The 22,430-nt window shown below is 43.5% G+C and overlaps 1 protein-coding gene across 2 annotated transcripts in view; it reads right to left on the bottom strand.

Moving 5' to 3' along the window:
- Positions 1-22,430, bottom strand: part of lrrc17 (leucine rich repeat containing 17) — a 52,204-nt gene that overhangs the window by 5,213 nt on the left and 24,561 nt on the right. For both annotated transcript variants that reach the window (XM_060907802.1, XM_060907810.1), the window contains one exon: positions 12,515-12,670. In XM_060907802.1, coding sequence (XP_060763785.1) covers positions 12,515-12,670 — 156 coding nt within the window. The remainder of the gene's footprint in view (positions 1-12,514; positions 12,671-22,430) is intronic.

Here is a 22,430-nt window from a genome sequence, read left to right as displayed (position 1 = left end):
AGACAATGCAAAACCACATTCTGCACACATTATAAAGTCATGGCTGTGGAAGGAGAGGGTGTCTGTCCCCTCTGTCCCCAACAGAGAATGTGTGGTGAATTTTGAAATGAAAAATATGGCAACAATGACCCGATACTCTCTCACACCTTAAGACCTGCTTGCAGGAAGAATGGGAAAAATAACACCTGAAACATTTCATCATTTGGTGTCTTCAGTCTCTAAACATCTTAAGTGTTGTGAGAAGGAAAGGCAACATTATAAACTGGTAAATGCTTTACTTTCCCAACTTTTTTTTGAAATCTGTTGCAAGAATCAAAATTTAAATATGTGATTATTTTGGAAAAACAATTAAATTCATGAGGTAAAGCATCAAATAATACGCTGCTGTATTGTTTTGAGTGCAATACAGGTCAAAGATTATTTACACATCATTGTCTTCAGTTTTAATTTCAATTTCAACATACTGTCCCAAATTTTCTGATTTGGTGTTTTAATTTACCTTGATTAATAAACTTGTTTAACAGATCCCTTCCCTACAGTGTTATGTAAGCAGTACAATCATAATAATTTAAATTAGAGATTAATTAAAATTATGTTTCACTGGTTCGTTGATTTTACAACCTTGTTTCCAAAAAAAGCTGGGATGATGTGTTAAATAGAAACAGATTTGCAAATCATAGAAACTATATATTTCCTTAAAAATAGTACAAAGACAACATATCAAATGTTGAAACTGCAAAATCTTATTGGTTTTTGAAAAATATATGTAAAAGCTGTGTCATGTACAAAAAAAAAAAAAAGTTAATTGGCAACAAGTCAGTAACATGACTGGGTATAAAGAAGAGCATCCCAGAGAGGCAAATAGTGTAACAATTTAAGAAAAACATTCCTCAATGTAAAATTGCAAAGAATTTGGAGACCACATCATCTATGGTTGATAAAATAATTAAAATATTCAGAGAATCTGGAAAAATCTTTGTATACAAGGTTCAAGACCAAATACCAACATTGGCTGCCCTTGATCTTTGGGCCCTCAGGCAACACTACATGAAAAACAGATATGATTCTGAAGTGGAAATTGCTGCATGGGCTCAGGAACACTTCTGAAAACCATTCTCTGTGAAAACAGTTTGTCACTGCATACACAAACGCAAGTTAAAACCATATATAAACAATACCCAGAAACACCACCGCTTTCTCTGGGCCTGAGCTCATTTACGATGGACTGAGGTGAAGTGGAAAACTGTGCTGTGGTCTGATGAATCAAAATTCAAAATTCTTTTTGGAAATCATGGACACTGTGTCCTCTTGACTAAAGAGGAGAGGTACCATCTGGCTTGTCATCAGCACACAGGTCAAAAGCCAACATCTGTGATGATATGGAAGTGCATTAGTGCACATAGCATGGGTAGCTTGTACATCTGGGAAGGAACCATTTATGTTGAATGTTATATACAGGTTTTGGAGCAACTTGCTGCCATCCAGATATTTTTTTTTCAGGAAAGGCCTTGCTCATTTCAGCAAGACAATGCTAAACTGCTTTCTGCACATATTAAAACTGCATGACTCCATAGTAAGAGAGTCTGGGTGCTAAACTGGCCTGCCTGCAGTCCAGATCTGTCTCCCATTATGAAGTGCAGAATATGGCAAAGGAGACCCCGAACTGTTGAGGAACTGAAATTGTATACCAGGCAAGAATCGGACAACATTTCTCTTTCAAAACTACAGCAATTGGTCTCCTCAGTTCCCAAACATTTACAGTGTGTTGTTAAAAGTAGAGGTGATGCAACACAGTGGTAAACATGCCCCTGTCTCAACTTTTTTGAAATGTGTTGCTGACATCAAATTTAAAATGAGCATATATTTTTCAAAAAACTATAACATTTCTCAGTTTCAACATTTGATATGTTGCCTTTGTACTATTTTTAATGAAGTATAGGGTTTCCATGATTTCCAAATCACTGCCTTCTATTTTTATTCATGTTTTACATAGCATCCCAACTTTTTTGGAATTGGGGTTGTACTAGTGTTGGCAGTTACAGAATTAAACTCGAAACCTCATATAAATGCAAAAATGGAATTCATTACCTCAGTTCATCCAGTTACGATAATATCAGTTAAAAGTTTCGTCTTTGTATGCATACCCATGGTTTGTTACTTACTGATTTTCCATTTAAAATTTTTAATCGGCTGACTGGAATTCTGGGTGTGTCTTTCCGAATTATTAATTATCATAACTGAGTAGAAACATAAATAACTTCTGTTTTATGTCATAAATCCAGCTAGCAGCTTTAAAGAAAGGAACAGTATGGTGAAAATGACTTTCTGTTGCATCTACAGTGGCGCTTGAAAGTTTGTGAACCCTTTAGAATTTTCTATATTTCTGCATAAATATGACCTAAAATATCATCAGATTTTCACACAAGTCTTAAAGGTAGATAATGAGAACCCAGTTAAACAAATGAGACAAAAATGTTATACTTGGTCATTTTTTTTATTGAGGAAAATGACCCAATATTACATATCTGTGAGTGGCAAAAGTATGTAAACCTCTAGGATTAGCAGTTAATTTGAAGGTGAAATTAGAGTCATGTGTTTTCAATCAATGGGATGACAATAAGGTGTGAGTGGGCACCTTGTTTTATTTAAAGAACAGGGATCTATCAAAATCTGATCTTCACAACACATTTGTGGAAGTGTATCATGGCACGAGCAAAGGAGATTTCTGAGGACCTCAGAAAAAGCGTTGTTGATGCTCATCAGGCTGGAAAAGGTTACAAAACCATCTCTAAAGAGTTTGGACTCCACCAATCCACAGTCAGACAGATTGTGTACAAATGGAGGAAATTCAAGACCATTGTTACCCTCCTCAGGAGTGGTCGGCCAACAAAGATCACTCCAAGAGCAAAGCGTGAGGTCACAAAAGACCCCAAAGTAACTTCTAAGCAACTGAAGGCCTCTCTCACGTTGGCTAATATTAATGTTCATGAGTTCACCATCAGGAGAACTGAACAACTGTTGTGCATTGCAGGGTTGCAAGGAGAAAGCCACTGCTCTCCAAAAAGAACATTGCTGCTCATCTGCAGTTTGCTAAAGGTCATGTGGACAAGCCAGAAGGCTATTGGAAAATTGTTTTGTGGATGAATGAGACCAACATAGAACTTTTTGGTTTAAATGAGAAGTGTTACATTTGGAGAAAGGAAAACACTGCATTCCAGCATAAGGACCTTATCCCATCTGTGAAACATGGTGGTGGTAGTATCATGGTTTGGGCCTGTTTTGCTGCATCTGGGCCAGGATGGCTTGCCATCATTGATGGAACAATGAATTCTGAATTATACCAGCAAATTCTAAAGGAAAATGTCAGGACATCCGTCTATGAACTGAATCTCAAGAGAAGGTGGGGCATGCAGCAAGACAATGACCCTAAGCACACAAGTCATTCTACCAAAGAATGGTTAAAGAAGAATAAAGTTAATGTTTTGGAATGGCCAAGTCAAAGTCCTGACCTTAATCCAATCGAAATGTTGTGGAAGGACCTGAAGTGTCCAACTGAAGTTCATGAGGAAACCCACCAACATCCCAGAGTTGAAGCTGTTCTGTATGGAGCAATGGGCTAAAATTCCTCCAAGCAGGACTGATAAACAGTTACCGGAAACATTTAGTTGCAGTTATTGCTGCACAAGGGGGTCACACCAGATTCTGAAAGCAAAGATTCAGATACTTTTGCCACTCACAGATATGTAATATTGGATCATTTTCCTCAATAAATAAATGACCAAGTATAATATTTTGTCTCATTTGTTTAACTTGGTTCTCTTTATCTACTTTTAGGACTTGTGTAAAATCTGATGATGTTTTAAGAAAGAAACCTTTATTTGTCACATGCACACTTCAAGCACAGTGAAATTCATCCTCTGCATTTTACCCATCTGAAGCAGTGAACAAACGCACACACATCCAGAGCAGTGGGCAGCCACACCAGAGCGCCCGGTGAGCAGTCAGGGGTCAGGTACCTTGCTCAAGGGCACCTCAGCCCAAGGCCGACCCACGTCAACCTAACTGCATGTCTTTGGATTGTGGGGGAAACCGGAGCACCCAGAGGAAACCCATGCAAACACAGGGAGAACATGCAAACTCCACACAGAAAGGCCTTCACTGGCTGCTGGGTTCAAACACGGAACCTTCTTGCTGTGAGGCAACCGTGCTAACCACTACACCACTGTTTTAGGTCATATTTATGCAGAAATATAGAAAATTCTAAAGGGTTCACAAACTTTCAAGCACCACTGTATGTTATTCCCCTCAGAACTTAGTGCTAGAAGCCTGCTTCTTTGTTTAGGAAGCCTGCCTCTTTGTTTTAGGGGCACTTTTGAAAGCCTGGATCACTTACAGCTCAGTATGTCAGTATTTGGCTTGTGTTTCTTTTCCTGGAATTTGATTCCCACTTTCAGATGTCTAAATACAGATCCTTTGACGTTCCATAGTTGTTGATAAGATTAAGATCTCAGTTTTTAATTGAATACTGAAAACATAACATGTCCCCCAAAGACATCTCAGCAAAGTGAAAATAATCAGCTTGGAGTGCTCATTATCTCAAACTTTGCTGCTGAGAGGAGAAATATTTGTGTGTTATTAAACCAGGCCTGTTGCTTATGTGAAGACCTGCACGTAAACAAACTCTTACTCAGCTTGACGACAAAGCATCAGTGATATACTGTACAATGCACATCATGAAAAATTGCTCATTAACAAATGAATTAACTACACGCCACTGTGATATAGAAAACCATTCTGAGCATGGTTTAAATATTATCTCACAGTCTCAATCAAATGTCCTTTAAAACTTGTCCTTTTTAAACTCTGTTCCAAATTTACCCCCACCATTTTCCTTCATGACACATGAACCCAATTACAGCATCTTTATGAGCTCCAGCTTACTCAGCCTCAGGGGATGGTGGAAAAAGCTGTGCAGGAAGTACACCACTATAAGGGCTTTTTTCTTGTTTCTTTCTTTTTTTAAATACTAAAGAGTATTGTTTGAGAACATTATTTGGATGACAATTTGTTTAAATTTATTTTAAATATTCTTTGGTGACAATACTGTTCCAAAAAGAAAATACTATCATGTAAAAAGTTATATAAGAGAAATTCATATTAGCATAAATTGTGATTTTGTTCGAGGAAATGTAGTTAGTTTTTCCATTATTTATCTGGAAAATTGAGAGGGGTCTGGCTGCAGTCATGTACAATGCCTCATGCATTAGCTGCCTCTAATGTCACTGCATCTACCCTCTGCCAGTGTCTGTTTTTATGTGAATTGTTGAAGTTATGCTGAAAAATGCATTGCAAATAAACATGAGACTGGAGCTTTACTAAATTTCTGCCCATTTCTTGAGTCTTACTCTGCACCCTTACACACAGAGTTATACATTGGTGCCCAAACCCTGGATCCTGGAAGACTCTGACACCACCCTGGAAGCCTCTCCACCTTAAAGTCCTTTGCCACCCTCCACCAAACCCAATCCCAAGTGCTTCTCACTTTGAAGCCCTCGCACAGTAGCAGAATGAGAGCCAGCAGGCACTATAGAAGTTGCTGCAACCCACCACATCTCCAGCTGTGTCCCCTGCCACCATGCCACACTTGAGATGGTGGGCTGCCCCTTCACCTACCCCTTCACCACCAGCCTGCATCCCTAGACAAAGCTGGTCAGCTGGATCACTTGGAGGCAGTCTCTGAGCCAAGCATCTCTCTCTCTTTTCCCTAATCCTCCCTGGGTCCCAGCTCCAAAACTGCCCCAGAATGTTTTCTACCCTATTTTCCTAACCCTCTTCTCTTCTCCTTCTGTCCTGATGTCTTCCCCAGCTTCCAATCTCACAAATAGAACCTTCTATGACCACCAGGACCAGACCAAAGCCTGGGCAAGATTGCAGGCATGACAGGAAAGCAAAGCATTTTTAGGATCAGCATTCTCTCAGGGAAGCACTGATCCAGACACACTACAGGTTTTCCCCGGAACATAGTGTGTGTCAGTGAGTATACAAGGGAGCACACATCAAGTGTTGGTGGACTCAGGGTATAATCAGACCACTGTCCATCAAAGCCTGATTCAGTGTGGGGCATTTGTAAATGCATGATTGTTGAAGGTGAGGTGTGTGCACAGGGATGTTCATGAGTATCCACTGGTGCCAGTCATTCTTAAATTTTGAGGGCAAAAAGTGTGAGCCATTAATGCTCAGCAAATCCAGCCTAATGTTGCACTATCTTACACATACTTTTCAGTTATTAAGGATATATTGCATTGAGTGGTGCAGGACACTCAAACCAAGGAAGAGATGGCCCAACTGTTGGTACCAAAGAGCCATTGGGAACTGCTGTTCCATGTGGCTCATCATAATCCCATGGCTGAACATGTGGAGCAGAATAAAAACATTAAACGGTCTCATGGTCTTTTGCTATTGGTCAGTCATTTGCAGCCATGTTCACTGGTATTAAGCTGCATGTCATAAATGTCAGCTAGTGAACCTGCCGGCCACCCCAAAAGCACCATTGTGCTGTTTCCATTTATCAAGTTCCCCTTCAAAAGGATTGGCATAGAACCTCATTTGGCCATTAGAACAGACTTCTAGTGGGTATCACTGTAGTTTTAGTGGACTGTGCAATGCAATACCTGGAAGCTGTGGTTCTTCATAACATTTTCGCATGTAACATTGACAAAATGTGTTATGCACTGGTGAGAACAAGGTAGAAATCTTTTGGGCAGAATTCTAAGTATGGTTGGCACAAAACTAAGCATGGGTGCCATGGTGGTGTAGTGGCTAGCACGGTCGCCTCACAGCAAGAAGGTTCCAGGTTCGAACCCAGCAGCCGGCGAGGGCCTTTCTGTGTGGAGTTTGCATGTTCTCCCTGTGTCTGTGTGGGTTTCCTCCAGGTGCTCCGGTTTCCCCCACAATCCAAAGACATGCAGTTAGGTTGACGTGGGGCGGCCTTGGGCTGAGGTGCCCTTGAGCAAGGTACCGAACCCCTGGCTGCTCCCTGGGCGCTCTGGGCTGCCCACTGCTCTGGGTGTGGGTGTGCGTACGTGTGTTCACTGCTTCAGATGGGTTAAATGCAGAGGATGAATTTCACTGTGCATGTGATGAATAAAGGTTCTTTCTTTCTAAAAAACAAGACCGCTTATCACCAAAAGCAAAAAAAAAATAAAATAAATAGTACTCATGATGAAGCATGGTTGTGGTAGCATCATGCTATGGGGCTGTTTCTCTCCAGTATCGGAAGAGAGAGAGCATTTTTACCAGGAAAAGGGGAATAAAAGTGCAAATGAAGATGTGCTAAGTTGGCAGATTTGTACCTAAAAGAGTGCTGTATTACAAGCAAATGGTGCTTTAACAAAGTATTAGTCAAAAAGGGGTGCATACTTATGCAACCAAGTTATTTTCATTAACATTATGTGGATTGGGTGGCAGTCGAAGGCAGGGGCCTCGACGACCTGATCCCCGAACACAGCGGCTAGCTGTTGGGACATGGAATGTCACTTTGCTGGGGGGGAAAGAGCCTGAGCTTGTGGGGGAGGTTGAGAGGTACCGGCTAGAGATAGTCAGGCTCACCTCCATGCACAGCTTGGGCTCCGGAACCCAGCTCCTCGAGAGGGGCTGGACTCTCCACTTCTCTGGAGTCGCCCATGGTGAGCGGCGGCGGGCTGGTGTGGGCTTGCTTAAAGCTCCCCAGCTCAGCCGCCATGTGTTGGAGTATACCCCAGTGAACAAAAGGGTCGCCTCTCTGCGCCTTTGGTTCGGGGAAAGGGCTCTTGCTGTTGTTTGTACCTATGGGCCGAATAGCAGTATAGAGTATCCGGCCTTCTTGGAGTCCCTGGGAGAGGTACCGAGAGGTGCTCAGACTGGGGACTCCATTGTTCTACTGGGGGACTTTAACGCTCACATAGGCGACGACAGTGACACCTGGAGGGGTGTGATTGGGAGGAACGGCCTCCCCGATCTGAACCCAAGTGGTGCTTTGTTATTGGACTTCTGTGCTAGTCATGGTTTGTCCATAACGAACACCATGTTCGAGCATAGGGGTGTCCATAAGTGCACGTGGCACCAGGACACCTTAGGTCGGAGGTCGATGATCGACTTTGTTGTTGTTTCATCTGATCTCTGGCCCTATGTCTTGGACAGTCGGATGAAGAGAGGGGCTGAGCTGTCAACTAATCACCACCTGGTGGTGTGTTGGATCCGCTGGCAGAGGAGGAAGCCGGACAGACCTGGCAGGCCCAAACGTATGTTGAGGGTCTGCTGGGACCGTCTGGTTGAGCACTCTGTCAGGGATGTCTTTAACTCCCACCTCCGGGAGAGTTTCTCCCAGCTTCTGAGGGAGGCGGGGGACATTGAGTCCGAGTGGACCATGTTCTCTGCCTCCATTGTCGACGCAGCTGTTCGGAGCTGTGGCTGCAAGGTCTCCGGTGCCTGTCAGGGTGGCAATCCCCGAACCCAGTGGTGGACACCAGAAGTAAGGGATGCCATCAAGCTGAAGAAGGAGTCCTATCAGGCCATGTTGGCCTCCGGGACTCCTGAGGCAGCTAATGGGTATCGGCAGGTCAGGCATGCCGCAGCTCGGGCAGTTGCAGAGGCAAAAACTCGGAACTGGGAGGAGTTCGGGGAGGCCATGGAGGAGGACTATCGGTCGGCCTCGAGGAAATTCTGGCAAACCGTCCGGTGCCTCAGGAGGGGGAAACCATACCCTGCCAACACTATTTACAGTGCGGGTGGGGAGCTGTTGACCTAGACTGGGGATATTGTCGGGCGGTGGAAGGAATACTTCGAGGATCTCCTCAATCCCACCGTCACATCTTCCATTGAGGAAGTGGAGGCTGGTGACTCAGGAGGTGGACTCATCCATTACACAAGCCGAAGTTACTGAGGTGGTTTGCAAGCTCCTCAGTGGCAAGGCACCAGGGGTGGATGAGATCCACCCTGAGTATCTCAAGTCTCTAGATGTTGTAGGGCTGTCTTGGCTGATATGCTTCTGCAACATCGCGTGGTGGTTGGGGACAGTGCTTCTGGACTGGCAGACCGGGGTGGTGGTCCCTCTTTTTAAGAAAGGGGACTGGAGAGTGTGCTCCAATTATAGGGGAAATCACACTTCTCAGCCTCCCCAGGAAGGTTTACTCCAGGGTATTGGAGAGGAGAATTCAGCCAATAGTCGAACTTCGGATCCAGGAGGAACAATGCAGTTTTTGTCCTGGTCATGGAACACTGGACCAGCTCTATACCCTTCATAGGGTGCTCAAGGGTTCATGGGAGTTTGTCCAACCAATCCACATGTGCTTTGTGGATCTGAAGAAGGCATTCGACCGTGTCCCTCGTGGTATCCTGTGGGGGGTGCTTCGGGAGTATGGGGTTCGGGGCTCTTTGCTAAGGGCTGTCCGGTCCCTGTACGAACAGAGCAGGAGTCTGGTTCGCATTGCCGGCTGTAAGTCAGACCTGTTCCCAGTGTATGTTGGACTCTGGCAGGGCTGCCCTTTGTCACCAGTTCTGTTCATAATTTTATGGACAGAATTTCTAGGTGCAGCCAGGGGCTGGAGGGAATCCTGTTTGGGAACCACAGGATTTCATCTCTGCTTCTTGTGGATCATGTTGTCCTGTTGGCTTCTTCAAACCAGGACCTTCAGCATGCACTGGGGCAGTTTGCAGTCGAGTGTGAAGTGGCTGGGATGAGAATCAGCACCTCTAAGTCCGAGGCCAAGGTTCTCGACCGGAAAAGGGTGGCTTGCCCTCTTCAGGTTGGTGGAGAAGTCCTGCCTCAAGTGGAGGAGTTTAAGTATCTTGGGATCTTGTTCACAAGTGAGGGAAGGATGGAACGTGAGATTGACAGGCGGATCGGTGCAGCCTCCACAGTGATGCGGTCGCTTTACCGGTTCATTGTGGTGAAGAAGGAGCTGAGCCAAAAGACAAAGCTCTCGATTTACCGTTCGATCTATGTTCTGACACTCACCTATGGTCATGGGCTTTGGGTAATGACCGAAAGAACAAGATCGCAGATATAAGCGGCCGAAATGAGTTTCCTTTGCAGGGTGGCTGGGCTCTCCCTTAGAGATAGGGTGAGAAGCACAGTCACTTGGGAGGAGCTCGGAGTAGAGCCGCTGCTCCTCCACATCGAGAGGAATCAGCTGAGGTGGCTCGGGCATCTCTTTTGGATGCCTCCTGGATGCCTCCCTGGGGAGGTGTTCCAGGCATGTCCCCCCGGGAGGAGGCCCCGGGGAAGACCCAGGACACGCTGGAGGGACTATGTCTCTCGGCTGGCCTGGGAATGCCTCGGTGTTCTTCCCGAGGAGCTGGCCAAGGTGTCTGGGGAGAGGGAAGTTTGGGCTTCCATGTTCAGACTGCTGACTCCGCGACCCAGCCCCGGATAAGCAGAAGAAAATGAGATGAGGTTATAAAAGGTTTTTTTTTCCTGTTTCTTGCCTAAAATATTTCTATTGGCTTTTCACTTGAATTTTGTCGGTTACTATATCACATTAAAAGGTGGAAAATGATCTGACATTATCTTTGTTTTGTTTTTTTTAAATCACAAAAACCTGCCATTTTAACTGGGCATGTGTAGACTTTATATTGACAATACATGTGTACAACAATATTCAGTCAGTTTATTAGAGTCATACAGGGTTTCTGCAGGCTTGAACAAGTTCAATTTAAGACTTTTTAAGACCTATTTAAGACCATAACAGGTTAAATTTAAGACTTATGCCGCACAAGAAAGAAAGAAAATTGGGAGAGCCTGAATTACTTTCAAAATAACAAAATGTATTATCATTCACCAATGAACTCATTACATCCCTAGGGTGCGCGCTTGCATTAATGAGGAACTAAGTTGCAGTGGAGCCAAAGACATCCCGCAAATCACTTGAGGATGAGGCATTCGATTCTGTACGGTTTGTGTGTTGTAACATTACAGTTCGCACGGAGTTAGCTGATACACCATCTTGAGATGTGCTTGGACCTGACAACGGTGAACAAAATTGAGTGATGGCATGCGATTGTTGCAGACTTTTATGGGCAGCCTGGTTCTTCTCCACTTTCGTGTGCGATTCCAGTGCCTTTACACCCAGGGTGCCGAGTTTGAGTGTTCTTTTGCACAATGTGCAGTACGCCTCAAACGGATTGTTTGGTACACGTTTTAACCAGTCTATGAAATCATTGTGTTCAAGCCAGCAGTTGTTAAACTTGCATTTGCCCATTTTGCTACAAACCGTGTCAATCTCCCTCGCTTCTTTTAGGCTCTACTGTCTAAATGCGCACGTACCATGCCCTGTGCATCACCATGCCAACCGGGCTAGATGCCGGATTCCACTGTGTCTCATTTGTAGTTTGCAGCGTAGCCTACTGATACTAAGTAGGCCGAGCCTATATGACTAATTATGAATATCACCAACGCATTTAACAAAAAAAAGCGAATGGGGTAAATGGACGTAAGGATTTAAGACTTCACAAAATTGCATTTAAGACCTACAATGCAAAATATGCTCGTATTTTAGACTTTTTAAGGCCTTAAATTAGGATTATCAAATTTTAGACTTTTTAAGACTTTTTAAGACTCCGCGGAAACCCTGGTAGAGGTTTCCATTCCAGATCATTCCACTGACAGAACACATTAGGTCTATGTTGACATTTATTTATAGACGATTGGATTAAACTCATTCAATTCAAGTGACCAGTCAAATATATTCATTCATTCATTCATTCATTCATTATCTCTAGCCGCTTTATCCTTCTACAGGGTCGCAGGCAAGCTGGAGCCTATCCCAGCTGACTACGGGCGAAAGGCGGGGTACACCCTGGACAAGTCGCCAGGTCATCACAGGGCTGACACATAGACACAGACAACCATTCACACTCACATTCACACCTACGGTCAATTTAGAGTCACCAGTTAACCTAACCTGCATATCTTTGGACTGTGGGGGAAACCGGAGCACCCGGAGGAAACCCACGCGGACACGGGGAGAACATGCAAACTCCGCACAGAAAGGCCCTCGCCGGCCCCGGGGCTCGAACCCAGGACCTTCTTGCTGTGAGGCGACAGCGCTAACCACTACACCACCGTGCCGCCCTAAATTTCAAATATGTTAAATGAAAATGTATTTGAATTATTCAGTTACTTATATGCAAAATGTTACTTATGAAGATCTTTTTATTTAAAAAAAGGAAAAAAGGAAATTGTAATATATAGTTAACAACCAGAATCTGGCGTGCCCTGTGTGTGTGTGTGGGGGGGGGGGGGGGATCTAAAGCATTGTATGTGATGTTTGTATTACATGGTCTTGTTCCAATAATTTCAGAGTTGAGCACTACAAATGATTCTCTTTTGGACTCCTAGTGATTAATTATTATGGAACAATGAGGATTCAAACTGACAGAATCTGACACTGCACTTTATAAAAGTGATGAACCCAAACCCAGTGGCTCATAGGAAATTTCTGACTTGAACAGCTTATGAACTGTTACACTGCATCACCTGTGTCAATGCGCTCCAGACTGTTGCTGCTGAGGTTCAACAGCTTTAGGTCTTTGATGTTTACAAACTGTTTAGGCCTCAGCTGTGTTATATTGTTAAAAGCAAGGTCCATTTTTGCAATGTTTTCTGGGATATCGGGTGGAACAGACTTCAGCCCTGGAAAAGAGAGAGCATCATTAATCAACTGTTACTATCATAAATGTATTTACAACAGAGAAAGTACAGCAGTGAAACCTGGTAATTTTATGTACAGACTCATTGTATGTGACATATGCACGCTGGAATTGGCATCCTAACCATAACACCAGGCGACCTACAAACATGGCTGCCAAGGACTCTACCTCCCATCACACAGTCCCTCTCACTTGATTAATGATCAGCACACCTGATCACTTCACCTAACCATTGCATGTTTTTCAACTTTGTCTCTGCCTAATGTTTTTTAATTGTTTGTAAGTTCCTTCAATAAAAGTGTTGTGTCCCTGCATTTACGGTATGTCTGTATCTGCTGCCAGACGGTATGCAATAGAGAGTAGGGATAGACCCATGGAGTTTATTTTTACACTGAGTTATGAGAAAAGATTTCCTCAGAGGTGCTTATGGTCCAGTTCGACACGGAAGGAGTCATTTCCAGAATGTATACTGCATAGTGTTGGCCAATTTGTACACTACTAGATCAACCAGACTATCATTGGTCCTGATTCTTCTTGTTCTCTCAGCAGCCTTTGACACAGTTGGTCACAAGAAACTGTCCATCCTCATGACGCTTGGTGTTAGTGGCCCAGCATGGTGGGGCACAATGTAAGGATGCAGAAATTAGGAGTGCTGAGGGTGCAGAGGGTACTGTAGCACCTGCAACTTTTACGATTACTATAACCGCAAACAATAATAATAATAATAATAATAATAATAACCAAATACAGAAATAGGATTAAAAAAAAAAAAAAAAACTTTAAAACTGACAGAGACAGTGTTCCTCTTATCATTTTGGGAACATTTGCCTAAACAGTTTGGGAACTTGTTTTATGTATTGCATAAGATAAATGCATGACCGAGCAGCTATGCAGGTGTTCCAAATAAATTGGCCAGTGAGTATGTTTTTAGAGAAAATACTACAATTAAAAAAAAAAAGTTTGAGAACTGATTTTTGTTACAGGACCAGTATTAGTTACTCCAATATTTTTAAAAGAAAGCTTTTAATGATTTTATACAGTCAGTTTTGCACTTTATTTAAATTAAGTGTACCAATAATTTCAGGGGGTGGCATGGTGGTGTAGTGGTTAGCACTGTCACCTCACAGCAAGAAGGTTCTGGGTTCGAGCCTAGTAGCCGACGGGGGCCTTTCTGTGTAGAGTTTGCATGTTCTCCCTGAGTGGGTTTCCTCCGGGTGCTCTGGTTTCCCCCACAGTCCAAAGACATGCAGGTTAGGTTAACTGGTGACTAAATTGACCGTAGGTGTGAATGTGAGTGTGAATGGTTGTCTGTGTCTATGTGTCAGCCCTGTGATGATCTGGCGACTTGTCCAGGGTGTACCCCGCCTTTCACCCGTAGTCAGCTGGGATAGGCTCCAGCTTGCCTGCGACCCTGTAGAACAGGATAAAGCGGCTAGAGATAATGAGATGAGATGAGTTTTGCACTTTATTTAAATTAAGTGTACCAATAATTTCAGGGGGTGGCACGGTGGTGTAGTGGTTAGCACTGTTGCCTCACAGCAAGAAGGTTCGAGCCTAGTAGCCGACGGGGGCCTTTCTGTGTGGAGTTTGCATGTTCTCCCCGTGTCTGTGTGGGTTTCCTCCGGGTGCTCCGGTTTCCCCCACAGTCCAAAGACATGCAGGTTAGGCTAATTGGTGCTAATTGGTGGCTCTAAATTGACCAATTTGAATGTGAATGGTTGTGTGTCTCTGTGTTTGTCAGCCCTGCGATTATCTGGCGACTTGTCCAGGGTGTGCCCCACCTCTTGCCCATAGTCAGCTGGGATAGGCTCCAGCTTGCCCACGACCCTGCACAGGATAAGCGGTTATGGATTATGGCTGGATGGATGGAATAATTTCAGGGTTTTCTTGTAATTCTTGTATACTAAAGTTAATCACATGCATTACATTTATATCATTCACTCATCTTGCTTTATCCTGGTTAGATTTACAGTCTATCCCAGGAATGTACATGGTGGAAATATAGTCTGAATGTGTGTTCATCACAGCTAGGGAAAACTTAGAAAAATCAGTTTGCGTACTGTCATGTGTTTAAGAGGTAAAAAGACATGACAGGATCCCAAATTCAGGATCAAACCGGACACTGTGGGGGAAAACATGCTTTCTGTCAGAGTAACCATAGATGGAAAACCTTATGCAGCAATTTTTCAAGACTCTGGGACAGTGTGGTCAGCATTGGTGGTCCCTAAAAGCTTTTATATTCTAATACTTACTGGTACTAGAGCTAAAAAATGAGCTTCTGTGTTGTCTAGTCTGTATGGTGTAAGGGGCTGAAACTATGTGGTAAGTACAAATGAGGCGAGTCATGCCAAGGGAACTCTCCTGTTGTTTATCTTATGAGTAATTTTGGCTTTGTGTGTTTTCATACACAGTTTGTAAATGTCATCATGTTCAACAAACCTTTACAGGCTTGCTAATGTATTATTCCATTCAATAAACTAGTACAATTGTTTATGTATCATATGTTTTAACTGAAACTTTAATGGCCATGTGAAACATCAGTCATCCAGCAATTTAAGGAAATGTCATCAAGACCTTACCATGTGGGCAGAAGAATCAGTGATATGTTAAACAGATGCAGCCCATGTTTCCTTTCTCAACTTTGAGAACACCTGTTTTAAAACTTAAGGAAAGCTCAAAAAACAGATGCTATTAGATTACTGTGTGAAAGACTAACAAATATTCTTGTTTCAGTGTCTGTCTATCCTGGATATTTAGTAGTAATCATTTATCGTACCATCTTTACAGAAGTCCAGCTCTAGATTTAGTCATAGCTATAACCTAAAGTTTTGTTTGTTTGTTTTTTACAGAAACAAACAGCTGAAGCTAAAAAAAAAAAAAAACAATACAAGACTATTCCTCGATTTTGCATAATAGATGTGGTGGACATTGTGTGGCTGGCTGGCTGGATTTATTTATTTGCTTGCTGAGAAATGAAACCCCAAGCATAATTAGATAATGGAGACTTTTTTCCCTTTTGTTGTAGGGTTGACTCAGCTTTTCTGTGGTAAGCAGAAAAAGCCCAGATCCTTATGTTGTTCATTTAACTTCATTTACTACAGAAAGACAAGCTCCTGCTGCCAAAGACTGAACCAACCAAACCTTGGCATTGGTTGTGGTCTGTTCCTCTTTATGGCCATATTTCACCACAGTAAATACAGCTTGTGTCAGTCAGAGGCAGAGGTTCTGTGGGCCTGAATTTGAGCTCACACCATGCACAATGCTGCTAGGGTTTTTGTACTTAAATGGTATTGTACACAGGAGTGATAATATATCGTGCTATCATGGCCTACAAAGTGTGACAGTATTGTTGAAATATTTTAAGAAATGGGTAGTTTTAGATGCATAAATGAAGAGGTCATCCAGTGTAGTGCAGTGGTTCTCAACTGGCTTTGCTTCAGGACCCATATTTTATGTTGGACGTCAAGTCGTGACCCAACATTACACTAAAAGTTGTTTCTCATGTACAATTCCAAACCAGAAAAAATTGGGACGGTGTGTTGAAATTGAAATTAAAACTGAAAACAATGATTTGACCTGCACTGCACTGAAAACAACAGTACATTATTTGATGTTTTACCTCATGAATTTGATTGTTTTTTCAAAACACGTCTCAATTTTGATTCTTGCAACACATTTCAAAAAAAGTTGGGACAGTAAAGGATTTACCAGTTTATAATGGTGCCATTCCTTCTCACAACACTTAAAATATGTTTAGGGACTGAAGACACCAAGTGATGAAGTGTTTCTATAAGGATGCAGGCACTTACTGATTACAGGAAGAAGTGGTGAGCAAACAGTACAAAGCCAAATCATGAAGCAGAAATCATAGTCAGGAGGCAGGTGAGGGTCAGTCGATCGGCAAACAGGGTGATGTAGGCAAAACGGGAAGCGTAGATGAAACGAGGAAAGCGAGAGTCAATAACAGTATGACAGGCAGGGAAAACAAGGCTCAGTATGGACTGTAAACTCAGAACGATACTTTGCATTGAAGTAATGTCGGAGAGGGGCTTAAGTAGTGTTGTGATAATGAGCAACAGCTGAGTTCAATATTCTGGTGGCAGGGGGTACTGCAAATCCTGGCTGTTGTAGTTCTGAGCGGCCATGTTTGTAGTTTGATGTATGCTGTTGATTTGAGCGCTTCTACTGACAGAACCCCCCCCCGAGGAGCTCCCTCTGGGAGCTACATTCTTCTTGGGGTGCCCTCTACCTCTAGGTGTGGGTTTGTCAGGATTTTGAGCATGAAACTCCTGCTTCATCAGGGGGTCCAAGATATCCTTAGCTGCTACCCAACTTCTCTCTTCCGGCCCATAGCCCTCCCAATCTACCGGATACTCAATTTGACCTCTTCTGCATCTAGAGTCGAGTGGTCTGTTGATCTGGTAGATGTATTCACCCTCTGGACTCAGTGGTTGGTGTTCCTGGACTGCAGGGCTCTTGGCTAGTGGGCCTGGAATAACTGGCTTGAGACAGGAAACGTGGAAGGTGGGAGATATCTGACTATGAGGGGGGAGCTCTAGCCTGTAACAGACTTTGTTGATTCTTCTGAGAACCTTGAATGGGCTGATATACCTTGCTTGCAATTTCTGACAGATGCTGGATGATCTGAGGTTCTTCATTGCAACCCATACGCTGTTACCAGGAGTGAAATCAGGGTTGCTGCCCCTGTGTTTGTCGGCATATTCCTTGTACTTTGCATTGATTGTTTCGATGTACTTGTTCCCAGATGGCTTGGCTATGTGAGAACCAATCTTCAATGGCTCGGACCTGAGCTGGGGCATCGTTCCAGGTGAACAAGGGTGGTTGGTAGCTGAGTACACACTGGAATGGTGTCAGTTGTGTCACAGAGTGCTTCAAAGAGTTCTGTGCATACTTGGCCCATGGGATAAACCGTGCACAGTCCCCTGGGTTCCTCATGCAGAAGATTCACAAGAAACATCCAATCTCCTGATTTGCCCTCTCAACTTGACCATTAGATTGCAGGTGATGATATCCTGATGTGAGACTGACTGAAACTCCCAGTTGTTCCATGAAGTTGGACCATAGCCGTGAAATGAACTGTGGACCTCTGTCACTGACTATGTCCTCAGGAATGCCAAAGTATCTGAAGATGTGCTGATATAATGACTTGGCAGTCTGGAGTGCAGTAGGGATGCCGGGTAGTGGGAATAGCTTTAATGCTTTCAAGAATCTGTCAATGATAACAATGATAGTAGTGTTCCCCTGGGAAGGCGGTAGGTCAGTAATAAAGTCCAGGGCTATATGAGACCAGGGTCTTTGGGGTACCGGAAGGGGGCAGAGTTTACCCGCTGGTGGGGTGCATGGAACTTTTGCTTGAGCACACTTGGAACACGATGTAATGAACTGATTAATCTCTGTGAGCATGTTCTCCCACCAATATTTGTTACTTATCATTTGGTAAGTTCGTTGGCTGCCAGGATGACCAGTTGCAGGAGACATGTGTGCCTAAGTGATGAGTCGTCCGTGGAAATGTTTCAGAATGTAGAGTAGACCAGGTGGGAGATTCACCAGTACTGTGTTGGGTTGCGAGCTTCTTATCTGTTGGTCTAGGTCCCAAGTAATGGATTGCAGGGAGCAGTTGGAAGGGAGAATTTCATGGGTAGTAGCCTCCTGGTGAGACGGTGAGAAGGTACGAGACAGGGCATCAGCTTTAGTGTTTCTTGACCCAGGGTGGGACGAGATCATGAAATTGAAGTGGGTTTAAAAAAATAATAATAATAAAAAATAAAAAATAGGGCCCAGCTGGCCTGATGGGGATTGAGATGCTTGGCTTTCTTGAAATACTTGAGATTCTTGTGGTCAGTGAGGATGGTGAAGGGATGAGTGGCTCCCTCCAGCCAGTGTCTCCATTCCTTGAGAGCGAATTTGATAGCTAAGGAGTTCTTGGTTCCCAACATCATAGTTTCTTTCAGCAGAAGTGAGCTTTTTGGAGAAAAAGGCCACTGGATGGAGTTTGTGTTTCTCGCCACACCACTGGGACAAGACCCCTCCAACTCCTGTATCAGATGCATTGACTTCAACAATGAAGGGTTTAGTGGGGTTAGTACGTTGCAGAACTGGAGCTGAGGTAAACATTTCTTTTAGTTGTTTGAAGGCATCTTCGGTTAAGGAGTTCCACTATAGTCTCCTGGGTCCCTTTTTAAGTAAGGCAGTGAGTGGAGCTGCAACTGTGCTGAAACCCTGAATGAAGCGATGATAGAAGTTAGCAAAACCCAGGAATCATTGAAGTTCCTTGACAGATGTGGGTACAGGCCAGGATGTGACGGCGGATACCTTGGAGGAGTCCATGCTCACCCCTTCAGAACTCATGATATAGCCCAGGAAGAATATTCCTATGTCACTAAGGTGGCATACCTGGTAGACAGTTGATGGCACAGTCATATGGTCTGTGGGGTGGTAGACCACAAGCCCTCCCTTTGCTAAATACCTCCTTAAGGTCTCGGTAACATTCTGGGATGTTGTTGATGGAATCAGGCTGTGGGCTTTCAATTGACATGGAAGAGATGCATACTTGATGTGCAAGACAATGCTGAAAACACATGGGATACCATTGCAGAATTTCTTTGTTATGCCATGAAATTAATGGATTATGAAGTTGTAACCAAGGATACCCCAGAATAATGTTGTGATGTACAGTGATAGTTACATAGAGAGAGATTTGCTCTGAATGGAGTGCTCCCACCTGAATGAGAACAGGAGGAGTCCTGATGGTGACCTGACCGTCACCTATCGGTCCTCCGTCAATGGTTTGGATGCTAAGTGGACTTTGCAAAGGGATTGTGGGCAGGTTCTACTTCTGGACGATCACGCCGTTGATGAAATTTTCCTCTGCCCCCGAGTCTATGAATGCAGACAGGACGTGTGTGGAAGATACCAGTTTTAACAATACAGGTACTTTGAAAGACTATGTATTGAATTTATGATTGGGACTCACTACATGAGTTGTAGGTTCTGCTGGCTTGGAGCATGGTGGATGAATGGGACACTGGTTTATCCTGTGCTCTGAACTCCTGCAGTAAAAACATAGACCCTCCCTCTTCCTCATTTCTCATTCAGCTCTTCTCAAATGAGCGTGGGAAACTTCCATCAGTAAACTCTCCTCCATATGATGAGCTTGCCCGGAGGGTTCCTTGAGAGAGGGCCCACTGGTGAGCAGATAATCCAGCTGGATAGCCAGGTCAATAGGAGTCTAATGTCATGTTTTCACCTCTACACACCATTTCACTGAGTACCTCCGGACAGAGGCCTTGACGGAACACTGCTTTCAAAGCTGGCTTGTTCCATCCACTGGCTGTGGCAAGGGCCCAAAAGTCCAGAGCGTATTTGGCCACTCTTCTATTGCCCTGTTGTATGGTGAGGAGACTTTCACCGACTTCAATGCCCTCAGGTTCATGATCAAACACTCATTTGAAGAGCGTGAGGAAGTGCTCATAAGAAGTCATGTGTTCTCCTCCTTTTCTCCATACCACACTGGCCCACAGTAGAGCCTTACCCATGAGGAAGGTTAGAAACTTGGCAATTTTGTGTTCATCAGAAAGATGAGGCATGGTGAAAAAGTACAGAGAGCACTGTAGCAGAAATCCTTTACAAGCGGTTGTGTCTCCGGCATACTTTTTGGGAGCTGAGAGTTGCAATGTGGCACTGGAAGATGCCTCAGGGTGTGGAAGGAGGGCCTGCGACATCACAGTTGCAAGTTGTGTCATCCATGTGTTAAGGTCAGCAAGGATCTGTTGATGTTCTCCTAACAACCTTCCCTGAGCATTCAGTACGGTTTGTTTGGCTTCTTCTGCTACACCCATTGTAGGTGAAGTATCCCATTAGGATGCAGGCACTTACTGATGTAATTGCAGGAAGAAGCAGCAAGCAAACCTTACAAAGCCAAATCGTGAAGCAGAAATCATAGTCAGAAGGCAGGCGAGGGTCAGTCGATCAGCAAACAGGGTGACGTAGGCAAAATGGGAAGCGTAGACGAAACGAGGAAAGCGAGAGTCAATAACAGTAGGACAGGCAGGGAAAACAAAGCTCGGTATGGACTGTAAACTCAGAACGATACTTCACACTGAAGTAATGTCAGAGAGGGGCTTAAGTAACGTTGTGGTAATGAGCAACAGCTGAGTTCAATATTCTGGTGACAGGGGGTGCTGCGAATTCTGGCTGTTGTAGTTCTGAGCAGCCATGTTTGTAGTTCGATGTGCGCGGTTGACTTCAGCGCCTCTACTGACAGTTTCAGGTGATATTTTGTCCCATTCTTCCTGCAAACAGGTCTTAAAATGTGTAACTGTATGAGGTCATTGTCTTATTTTCCATTTCAAAATTCACCACCCATTCTCTATTGGGGACAGAGGAGACAGGCACCCTCTTCTTCCACAGTCATGCCTTTGTAATGTGTGCAGAATGTAGTTTTGCATTGTCTTGCTGAAATATCCCTGGAAAAGATGTCATCTTGAAGGCAGCTTATGTTGCTCCAAAATCTCAGTATACTTCTCTGCATTAATGCTGCCATCACAAAAGTATAAGTTACCTTTGCCAAGGGCACTGACATAACCCCATACCATGACAGACCCTGGCTTTTGGACTGTTTGCTTCCAACATTCTGGACAGTCCTTTTTGTCTTTGATGCACAAGGCATTCATTTCTTCCATTGCATGATGGTCTGTCCCAGATGCCTCTGAGCCCAGAGAAGTCAATGACACTTCTGGACACAGTGAGAATGAGGCCTCCATTTTGCACAGTAAGGTTTTAACTGGCACTTGTGGATGTAACGCTCTATTGTAGAGCTTGACAAAGGTTTGCTAAAGTAATCCTGAGCCCATGTGATCATAATGATGGTTTTTGATGCAGTGCCATCTGAGGGATCAGAGATCATGAGAGTTCAGCTTAGGCTTGTGCCCTTTCCCTTTTATGAACCAAAATTCCTCCACATTCTTTGAATCATTTAATGATATTATGCACCATAGAGGGTGAAATATCCAAATCCCTTACTATCTTTTTTTGAGGATCATTGTTTTTAAACATTTCAATAATTTTGTCACGCATTTGTTGACAAACTGGAGATCCTCAGCCCATCTTTGCTCCTTAAAGACTAAGCCTTTCCTGGATACTGATTTTGTACCAAATCATGATTACAATCAGCTGTTGAGGTCACCTGTTTCAAATCACATCATTATTTAATTGTTTATCTCATTATTAGCCCTATATTGCCCTATTTGAAATGTGTTGCAGAACTGAAACACAGGAATGGATGTATATTAACAAATGAAATGCAGTTGACCAGATAGAACATGAAATATCTTGGGTTCATACTGTCTGCAATGAAATACAAGTCAAAGAAAATGTAGAAATCACTGCTTTCATTTTATATTTGCATTTTCCCTATGGTCCTAAATTTTTCTGATTTGGGGTTGTATTAAAAATCAGCTCTTTGATTTTCATGGAACCACAAAGGCAACATGTAAAGAATGAAGAGAATGAGACGGTGAAACAGACACAGAAGAGGACAGCGTGTGCTCTGCTTCAGTGTTTTTGCCGATGTTCTGAGTATAGGGCTATTTGAAATATAATATTTAAACATATAGTTTGTAAAAGTCTTGTGATCAAAACAAATATGGCATTTAAGTATTTAAAGGTCTTTAGCCTCCTAAAAGGATTCTACTTTGAACCTTTTCTGATCGGGACATATTGTG

Source organism: Neoarius graeffei, chromosome 2 (genome assembly GCF_027579695.1).
Source record: "Neoarius graeffei isolate fNeoGra1 chromosome 2, fNeoGra1.pri, whole genome shotgun sequence".
Classification (NCBI taxonomy): Eukaryota; Metazoa; Chordata; class Actinopteri; order Siluriformes; family Ariidae; genus Neoarius; species Neoarius graeffei.
The sequence above is the reverse complement of the archived record's forward strand: the minus strand, read 5'-3'. Positions and strand labels throughout refer to the sequence as shown.